The 11,180-nt window shown below is 31.6% G+C and overlaps 1 protein-coding gene across 13 annotated transcripts in view; it reads right to left on the bottom strand.

The window, feature by feature from the left end:
* The window catches only part of LOC145245959 (3',5'-cyclic-AMP phosphodiesterase 4C-like), a 1,213,142-nt gene that overhangs the window by 176,032 nt on the left and 1,025,930 nt on the right, over positions 1–11,180 (bottom strand). For all 13 annotated transcript variants that reach the window (XM_080107731.1, XM_080107732.1, XM_080107734.1 and 10 more), the window contains one exon: positions 10,957–11,050. In XM_080107731.1, coding sequence (XP_079963857.1) covers positions 10,957–11,050 — 94 coding nt within the window. The remainder of the gene's footprint in view (positions 1–10,956; positions 11,051–11,180) is intronic.

The raw sequence follows: 11,180 nt of genomic DNA, 5'->3' as shown, positions 1-11,180 counted from the left end.
ATATCTTATTGAGGATTAGATACAATAGATACATTATCTTATTTTTTAATACTTTTTCTAAAACAAAATAAAAAAGAACATGTGGATGCGAGAGGTATAATGTTGACTGGCTGAGAGATCTGTGACGTATTTAATCATCTAAACACACGAAATACATCAGGTTGATCACCCACACACAGATAACCACTAACTTCTTTCACCTCTTCTACGCTTTAAATCTTTCCTTAATTTGAGACCGTCTCTTCATCTTATCTAATTTCTTGATGATCTCATCCATACCAAATGAAACATTGTATTTGCAAAATCCGGTAGATTGATCTTTAGATTTATAATGAAATTAACAATATCAAAAGCCAACAGAGATTCGTATTTAATTATTATGTTGAAAGCACAAATTCATTTATTTCATAACAGAATTTAACAAATTTAAAATAAAAAAGCGGTTTGAAAAAAATCCAGTCAATAATTTAAGAACAAGTTATTATAAAAAATGGCATAAATGTTCAATTTTATATATTTGAAAAATTCAAGTAAAATTTACTTTTTTGTCATCCTATTTTAGAATAATCTCTTTCAAGTACCGAATTTCTTTCAAGTACCGAATTTCAAGTACAAACCTTTATAGATATATCAGAAACATCAGGAAGTTTAACTGTATGTTTCGTTGGTTAGGCAAGCCGAGAGCAGGCTCAAAAATCGTTTCTTTGAATAATAGTTTGTATTATACTATGTATACGGAAGAACAATATTGCCTATATTGTTTTAAACACCACCAGTTGAAAAAACTGCCAGAGAACAGGTCCATAGTAAATAAAATAATTTTTTATAAATATGACACAATCTTCTGGATGCCCCTTTCCACCTTTAATAGGCACACTTCTAGTTTGTTGATTATATTAAATACCGGATTTTAGTTAAAGAAAATTTTATAGTAAAGTTAAATGCTATTAATTGAATCAATGGAAAAGGCTGGAAAATTTAAAAAAGAAAAAAAAAAAAAATAGACAATATTGAAATCAAAATTATCTCCCTTGGAGATTATTACTTCTAGTTTTAGAGAAAACTATGGTCGTGAGATTTGGTACTCAGAAACAAGACTATCATGTGTGTGATCTTCAAATTGTTGTTTGACCGCTCTGCTTTTTAGTATGCTTTTTAAATCCTAAAAGACATTGCTTGTTAAGATTATTTTTTGATAAAGTCAACTGACTCTCAGACAATAGTCAGAGAACTAAACATTTCTGTGTTTTCTCCAAATAGCATGTCACCATCACTGAGACTATGTAAAGATCTATCTCTTTAGCCAGTAAATTGATTTTGTTAGTGTTTTGTGGTTGTTTTTGTAGTCGTCTTTATTCTCCTTCTCCCCAACGAAACGAGTGATGAAAATATGCCATAATGTGTAACCTTGTAATGATGTCACGAAGTAAACCAATAAAAAACATGAGTCATTTAATAATTTTGTTGCTGATTTTTTTTCTTATCTGTTATTACAGAAGGAAGAAACTTCTGCTGCTATATCTTTACTTCAAATATGATAACGGCTTAATAGGAAAGAAAAATAAAACTTGGTATTGTTGAGATGATTTAGACTTCTTATTGGAGATGTTATGATCGTGTACAGGTCTTAAGTAATTCGTAATTGTATTCTTAATATCATTCACTCTGAAGATTGAACCTTTATCTCAAAATTTGAAGTCACCATCCAATAAACCTGTGGACCTCTGTTCTAACAACAGTAAACACACAGAAACGATCTCTTAAATATTCCATGTTTACTTGTTGGTTGAATATTGATTCGATAAGAACACTGTTAATGATATTACTAACTGCCTCACATATTATAGATCATAACCACTGGCTACCAGCATCTAAAAAAACAACATAAATCAGTCATGGATTTCCTTCTAAATATAGCGACTACTTGTCAGTCACAAACTTAGTCTATGAATATAACACTGTCTTCATCTAAACCTTTATTATTTTCTTTTGTTTGTTCAACAAGAAATAAAGTTGATGTATTATATGTGCCATTTCAGATCCTTTTCCACAGTTCCTTACTTAAATACTTGAATCATTAATTTAAAATAATAAACATAAACTTTCGGATTTATTCATTTACGTTTTTACTTTTACCTATTTTCTAGAAAGCAATTCCTTATGCGTGAAAGAGACAAATATCTGTTTCTGCAAATGAAGAAAATGATGAGCAATCATTGCTACACTAATGGTTGCTTAAAAATCAGATTAATTAACAAAATATTGTAAATGTACATGAGGAGTGACGTATTGAACATTGTAGGTGGCTGTGATGTGAAAACTGGGAAGGTTTCTATCTCTACTCAGCTGGTGTCATAAACTGGTAAGATACACTTGAGGAGTGTATATTACCAACTTACAATGCAACCCAAATAAAATACCTCCCATCCATGGACTGGTTGGATTCATCATCATATTAGGTCTAATGTTCGTTTTATATGTTGGCACATGTTGAACAGACTTAAGAAATTGACTTCCAAAGTGACCTATCTTTGGTCAGATCTTTATCTCTTAGGTCTATTTTCATCATTTCCTCCCATGTTTTACTGGGCCTTAACTGTTCTACATCTAATGACCAAGAAACTCTCATCTATTCTTTCAGTGTGGCTAACACTCCACCTAGGTAACTACCTCCACCTTATAAATTTGTTCCTTATAGCTCCTGACGTTTTTGTGGCAATATACCTGGTTTGGGTTGAAAAAAAAATAAATAAAAGAGGAATCACAATTTCTTTTCTTTTTTTTAGGGTGAAAGGAAGAAGAGACAATGGAAGCAATGATCAACTTGCTTGTTCTTTTACAAGTATTAAAAAAAAAAAAGAATCTGTGATTTTTATGTGCATTTAAATCTGAACGTTCTTCTATCTCTGGTAACATTGATCATTAAAATATCGATAAGACTTCAGATTTTCTGCACCTTTAAAACCACTTCAAACATTTGCGCAATCTGAACAACTTGTCACTAAATGTGACTGAAATATGAGATGAAATTCCGCATCCATTTTATACACAAAGATGAATGCAAAATATTAAATGAAGCCAATTTTATGTGCAGAGAAAAAAAACAACAACAAGAATGAATATTTTTAAGCAATGTACATCCAATCAGTGCGTTTAGCAATGAAGATGCTCGTTTAAATTTAAATGTGACTGACAGCCAGATGTGTACATGTTCAAGACAAATGTGAAAACATTTTTTTATATTTATTGTTATATCAAAATTCATCTAGAAATATGAAATATTTTATATTATAAAAAAGGAAGTAACTCTTTGCCCTTGTTATCTCCTTTGTCTCAAAGAAATCTTTAGGAGAGTTATCTCCCTTGCAATTTCAAAACGGCTGACATTAGATTAATGAATCTTCATTAAAAACTAATTCTTTTTCAGTTGTAAATATATTATAAAACATTATTTGTTAATCTATACAGAAGCCCTTATACTCAATGAATCTTTTATATTCATCCTATACCTCACAAATACTGTAACATTTCACCTTCATTTCAGAAACATTGGAAATGTTTAATATTGATAAAGTGCAACAAATAGTTGTTTTTTTTTGTGTGTATTATTAAAATGTTTGAGAGGTGGAGAGCATGGCAACTAGACAGCAGCAGCAGCAGAATATTGGAAGGGAATAATTTGCATCATGATGATTCGCACAATATTGAAAAAAAAAATTGGAAATCTTAGCTGCAGATTTCATCTCACATACTGAAAGATACCCTCATCTTTATAGTTGTTGTTTCAACCTCGTGAAACATAAAAGATAAAAGATGAGGATAATAGACTGCAAACAAATAAAAATATACAAATTACTCATCTCTAAAAGAATTCCAATAATTAAATAATATACATCTTTCATTTCTCTTGGATGAAACACATTTCATTCAGAAAATATGACTAAAAGAGAAAATAAATACGGAACATTTTATATTTAAAAGGAAAGCAAGTCTTTGCCTTGGGTTATCTCTTTTAACCTGAAGAGATTGTGAAAGTGAATTATGTCCCTTACACTTTTTCAGACAGCCAACATGTTGGATTGCATGTGTCACACAACTCTCTTCAAATATGTTTAAACTAATAAGCAATTTTTCTGAAGTTGTAAATAGGGTATTGTTGTTGGCAACCGTCTGTGTTGGAAGATAATAGTTTGAGCAGGGTGATACGGGAGGATGGCTGTTGCCCGTGCTACAGTTTCCCCCTCTATGCAAAGCCAGAGGATTCAAGCGAAAGACCGAGTTAATGCAGCTTGGCTCTAACTGTGCAACAGGAGTTACCGGTGATGACAACATACAGTCAAGTCACCTTAGAGACTCTGTCTCCAGATTTTCTGTTCAGGTTTACTCACTTAGCCTTTCCCTGATGGGGTAATCCCATAAAGCAGTGGAGGTTTTGAATCAGAGTTGCCTTCTCCTAGGTGAGCTATCATCCAAAGTTGACGAGCCCCACCTGCCTGAAGTGACTGGTCTTAAGGCACAAGTGGACCATCTTTGCACCTTCTCTCAGTTAGTATAGACAATTTCGAGTTGGACATGGTTGTAAGAGGCTATTTGAGACGCACATCATGAGGGTATTTTTTAGGGAGATGGAGCTTATCGCCACTACCATCTCAGTTGTAACAACCTTTGACATTGTAAATAGAAAATAAATATTAATTGTAGACTTATACAGAAGAGTTTTTATTCAAGTCATTGTTTAGATTAATCTCATATTTCACAAATATCACCACATAACTTCAATTTTATAAATCTTGCAGCAGACACTTTTCTCTGAATCTGTCTTATCCTGGAGCAAATGCCTAATTTTGTTTGGTCACCAACAGATTTGTCTGACCTCACATGAAGTGTAAAATTCAGGTAGGTCATGTCAAAGGCCAATGTTGGAAATCATACCCACACACTTTCTGGTTCTTTCCTGCATGTTCATGTAGACATGACCAACCCAAATCACGGACAAACCTATTTGCTGAAATTTGTGCATTGTTTCTCTTGCTGGGATGAAGCTTTCCATAATCTCCAACATTAATGCAGATATTGCAGCAAAAACTTTAATTTCTAGATGGATATCCTGTTTTAGAATTCCAGACACAGTGAGGCAGTTCGAATCAGGCCTTATTTCTGCTTGATGAAACGTTTTTGTACTTGTCTTTTAATCTTTTACAGGAATAATGTATTCTTTTTTTGCGGGAGAACAGTGTATTCTGCATATTTAACAGGTCTCATTAATATCTTTATAGTTTATTGTAAACAAAATATTAATAAATTAAAGATCTTTTCCTCTTTAAGAAGTGAGAAAGAGGGAAAGAGGACTACTGCATATTATCAAATGGCTTGGCAGAGCGATTCATCACAAACTCAAATCAGCTTTGGTTTTTCTTGGATACCACATGGCAGTAAATGTTCAGCTGCCAAAATGGTGCACAGCACCAAACTCAAACTATTCAGACAGTTCTTTCTGCATCCTTAATAAAATACTTTGGCCCTCACCTCTTATATGGATTGATGTATAAAAAAGATGTGAAACTTTGTATACAACACTCCAGCATAGACTTAAAAGCCTACACATGTACCTAAAATCATGCAGACATGCACTGTTATGATCTTACAAAACTTACAGCCAACTTAATCTGTACCTTTAAAGATCCTCAGAAGACATTCAAATTTTTTCACAATGAACATCCAAACCAAAATATTGCTTTGGATAGTTTAAAATCAGCCCTTGTGAATGCTACCTGATTAAATGTGAATACTACAATGACTCTCACCTTCAGTGGCACCCAATTTAGAAAGGTAGACTATAACAAGATCTGGTTGGATTATGAAATGGCTAAAACATTTATCAACATAGTTGAACTTTTATATTGATTTACTTTGTTGAATAATATGTTAAAATTTTCTTTTTGTATTCTCTTGTTCAAAAACTGCTGTTTTCATTCAGGAACACAAGTGAACAAAAGTTTGTTCATAGGTACAGACTTTCTTTTTTTTTCCAATTTTTGAATGGACAAGTTGTCCTCCCTTGTTTTTTTGTTTTATAAAGCCTTTATTTTTTTTATTTTTTCCTGTATTCAATCGAAAAATTTGCTTTGGGTTTGAGAACCTGTTTAAGGCAGAGGTATTGTTGCATCTAGAGTTATACCTGATTTTCAGGTGGCAGCGGTAGCAATAATAATAATAATAATAATAATAATAATAATAATAATAATAATAATCATCATCATCAGTAAAAAGGTCTTAGACCCCAAATTTTGTGATGGAGGCAATATTTTGTTAGAAATTTTATAAAAAAATATGGTTAAGAATTAAAATGGGATTTTGCTCTGAGAACTAAGCACATCTCAACAAGCTGATCAGAACTGGAAACGTTGATACCATGAGAAAATGTCAGTTTTTCACACATCCTCCTGTTTTTACTCTCGAATTTAATTGCATGTGCATTCTTTGATTATATAGGAACAATTTAATCTGCATGATTAACATGTCTCATGATTGTCTTTATAATTTGTTGTAGACAACCTATTAAGAAATGAAATGTCCTTCTCCTCTAAAGTTTATTAATCATGTTTTACTTTCCAACGTGTATGTTGAATGTGTAGCTCAAATGATAATGACACTTGTCTGTATTACTAATTATAATAGGCAATGAAAATTAATAATCTACATGCACCGAGAACAAATCAAATTTCTTTCTCATGCATTGCTAAATTTGATGAAATAAAATATTGAATATTCTAATTATTCAGTTAATTCTACTATTAATTAAAAAAATAATTTTTAAGGTGAGCCATGAAATAATTAGCAAAGGTCGAATCAAGAGCAATTATGTCTAGATTTAACTATTACTCAAGTCATTGTAAGATGGGAGATGCATGTGTGTGTAAGGGTTAAGGGAAAAAAAATGAAGACACAGAACAAGAAAAAGTGAGGGAGAGAGAGATAGGAAAAGAGAATGGAGAGGGAGGGAAGAAGGGAGGGAAATGACAAGGGAGAGAAACAGAGAGAGAAAGTTGATGAGAGAGAGAGAGAGTGACAGAGAGAGAAAGTTGACAAGGAAGAGAGAGAGAGAGAGAGAGAGAGAGAGAGAGAGAAAGTTGACGAGAGAGAGAGAGAGAGAAAGGAAGAGGGAGATGGCGAGGGAAAGCGAGAGAGAGAAAGATGACAAGGGAGAGAGGGAAAGAGAGAAAAAATAATAAAGGTAACAATGGGTGAACAGAATTAGAGAGAGAGAGAGAGAGAAAGAGAGAGATAGAGAGAGAGAGAGAGGGAGGGAGAGAGAGAGAGAGAGAACAAAAAGAGAACAAGAGAGAAAAGGAGGAGAAAGGAAAGTGGAAAAAATGATGTTTTATGAAAATAAAGAAAAAACAAAAAGAAGAAACAAAGCGAAGATGAAATAATGATATTTTTTTTGGATCGGAAGGGTTCTCATCTTGAATTCAATAATAACAAATTTTGTGAATGATGACCAAGATATATCTGAAAACGAGAAAAAATTCTCTATAACGGACGTTGACTTAAAAGGTGAGAGGGAATGAAAAAAGAAACTTGAAAAATTTAGAAAAAAGAAGAAAAAACAAGTCCACGAGAAGAAGAGAGTGAGAGAGAATCAGAGAAAATAAATAGAGATAAAGGGAGAGAAATAGAGAATGTGAGGGAGGAAAAAAGAAATAGAGTAGAAGAAAAGAAAAAGAGAAAAGCGAGAAGGTGAAGGTCAAGATAGAGTTTCTTAAAATACTGCACAACATCTACTTTTCAATTTTGAGTCCATCTATTGATGCTGGTGTATGGATTGCTGTTGCAGTATAGGATTTTTGGAAGGAAAAAAAACTTAAAAGGCCAAGACACGAAGAGGAAATAGTCACAACATTATTAACTTGGATGGACAACCATTAAAGGTGAATCCATTTTTAGCTGAATGTTTTCTTGGATAAATCAAGAAGAAAACTTTCCTTTTAGTTGGAAAATAAAAACAGAGATGCAACACAGTTACAACAGAAGGACAGGGAAATAACAATCCCCACTCCTGCTGTCCTCTAGATTGAAAAATGTAAGGATGTGTGTCCTCTTTATTTTGTCCTGAGTCATAGATAATTTATAAAATAACAATAAAATAAGACAAAATATGAAAAATTATTGCCTACTAGCAGATTTACTAAGCGTTGTCTGGGATCCTAATTTCTATAAATTACACAGATTACAGAAAAAAAAAATAAATAAATAAAAACTAAAAGAATCTGCATAATATTGTTATCCAAAATATCTACATTCATTTTATATACAGCATAATTACAGTGACATAGCTATTCTTGTTAGATCACTAGATTTAAGTGGCTGGTCAGTACCATAGTGGGAGCACTAAGTCTGGTCAGTACCAGATTGAAAATACTAAGCTCTATGTCATCTCACCTGGCCTGCATATACATGCGGCTGGCTGCCGCATGTGAATATGATATGCCCTAGAAACTTCCTCTTTTGATAGAAACCAAATGCTGCCAAGAGTGGATGCTACACAAAATAGTGATCAAATAAACCCACTAGTATATAAAACAGTTGAGAAAACCAGGAAATTAAAGTCCAATTGAGGTTAACTTGCTGAACTACGGGTTAGAGTTAATAGACTGCAAGAATTAATAGAAGCCAATATAACATCACAAGACTCAATGAGAGAGAGAGAGAGAGAGAGAGAGAGAGAGAGAGAGAGAGAGAGAGAGAGAGAGAGAGAGGTCATTAATTCTTTAGAACCATGCCACGTGTGCACATGTGAAAGTGTGATGTGCTGATAACATATGATTAAACAGTGATTATCGATCTCTCTGTGTTTACCTTCCATCTCACTGATCAGTGATTTGGAACGAAGATCAACTTGAATGAACTTCTTATGCCTTCTCACAGTTTTGTCTTGGCTTAGTGATTTTGAAAAATTAAATAAAGAACTTTGATTTCAGAATGATATGCACCCAATCCGGAAGGATCACCAAAGTGGCACACACAAGAGCAACCAGTAAACAAAATATGGATAATAATTGTGAACTTTCGTGTATTTTTGTAATAATGATGGCAACTTGTTTTTTTTGTATGTATGATACTTGAACTGCAGCACATGTATTATCGAATAAAGGACAAAAAAGAAAGAAAATTCATTTTTTGGACAAAATTTGAGTAAAAATAATTATACCCCAAGTGAGATTCAAACTCCCAAATTCTATTTTTAAGTATGGAGGCAAGTACAAAATCATGAATACATAAAGCATACTGTTTCTGCTTCTTTTAAATGTCAAATGTTGGTCATCCAAATGCAATGAAAGCAAAGAAAAAATAAAGCAAAAAGAACAAATCAAAATTTCTGTTCTCTCTTTTTTACTTTTTTTTTTAAACTGAATAAATTGTCTGTTATTAAATTAATTACAAATTATTTGAGTAGCAGTATTAGTTTTATGATTGTGAAGGTAAGAAATCCTCCACCTTCATTTATTTATAATTAATAAAGATTAAAACATTGATCAGGATTAAATATTAAAATTGATGCAAACGATTGAAAATAAAAAATATTTTGTTTCTAACAAAATTTGGCATAAATGATTGACAAAACAAATTTAATTACCTAGCTTGAAATAAAAACGCTTAATCATCCCAAAATATATAAAATAAAATAAATTGGTTGACCAAAGTTGCAGGTGACCTGAAGTAACCCATTTCATTGGGTACTATATCAAGATGTAGAAAAGGGTGTCACTTCTTTGCTTGAATAGTTTCACTTACCCTTGATTGTTACCTTATAATGCTGAGTATTTAGCAAAAAGGTATCAAGTACCAATTTTGGATTTGGTGTGACTTTTTCAAGGATTGAACACCTGCCTTCTAACCAATTAGTGAATAGTAACCATTATGCCAAATAAAAGACCTGATATTATAACAGAATAGCAGAAATATCATCTTTATTTAATATTTTAATATTAAAGATATACTGAGTTTGTTTCCTTAAGTTTTTTTAAATAGTTGCTGAGTAAAAGTACACAATAGTTAACACTTGATAACTATTAAAAAAGCAGCATTACATAATTTATATAAACACATATTAGAATGAAATTCTCTACACAATCCAGTTTCATTAAATGCGTGGAAAGATGTAAAAAAATAGATGTAAAAATATCAAAAAAATTAACATTGAAAAACTTGTAAATTATTACCCCCCACCAAAAACAATGCTTGATGAGATCACAATGCTCTTTAGTGTGGAAGCCATTTATAAGTTGTTTTTTTTTACCATTAAAACTCTAACATTTAATCTAGATGGGTTTGGTAAAGAATTACATTTTAATGCATTTAGTATAAATTATGTTCTTTTTTTTTAGGGGGGGGGGTTACAAGTTATCTAGTGTTAACTATTCTGTACTTTTGCTGTTGATTAGAAATTGTATGGTATATTAAAAAAAAATTATAATATACTCCATACTATTCCTTCAAACAGAATTTAACTGAGTGCAGACAGTTACGATGACTAACCAACCCTGGTTTATGGAACTAACGATTCTTTTTCAATAAATCATATCAAACAATTTATATTTGCTGCTTACAAAAAGCATATGTTAATATTTATATTTTTTTACAAAAAAAAAAAAAATGAATATCGTTTCGATTTCATAACAGTCCCAGTAGATTGTATATTAAAATTAAAAAAAAAAGTTTTTTTCTGAAATTACCTGTAATTTTTCCCCCTTTAATAGTTTTATAAAAATATATCTTGAGATATGGGAAAAACATTACCTCACTGAATTCAAATAGAGAAAAATTAAATAGCTGGAAAATAGATTTAATCAAAATAAAAATAGTAAAAAGAAAAAAGAAAACTAAATATTTTTAGAAATAGATATAAAAATAGTAAAAATAAAAAAAAAAAGAAAAAGAAAAAATGCAACTTACCCAAATAAGTACTGCAGATAAACTCAGCTATTTGATTCCCTGATTTACTTGATTCAGCAAAGTGACTCAGCTCTCTGTTAAGCATTCGCTTGAACTAAGAAATAAAAAGGAAAAATATATGTCACACTTGATACAATGTATTTATGAAAGAAAAACAGCAATAGATTGAATACCTATAAATAACTAAGTTTATGCACATTCGTGACAAATGTCAGCATTCACTT

The sequence above is a fragment of the Euprymna scolopes genome, chromosome 23 (genome assembly GCF_053919585.1).
Source record: "Euprymna scolopes isolate OS-2025 chromosome 23, ASM5391958v1, whole genome shotgun sequence".
Classification (NCBI taxonomy): domain Eukaryota; kingdom Metazoa; phylum Mollusca; class Cephalopoda; order Sepiida; family Sepiolidae; genus Euprymna; species Euprymna scolopes.
Note: the sequence above shows the minus strand (reverse complement) of the source record. Positions and strands in the feature narration are given on the sequence as shown.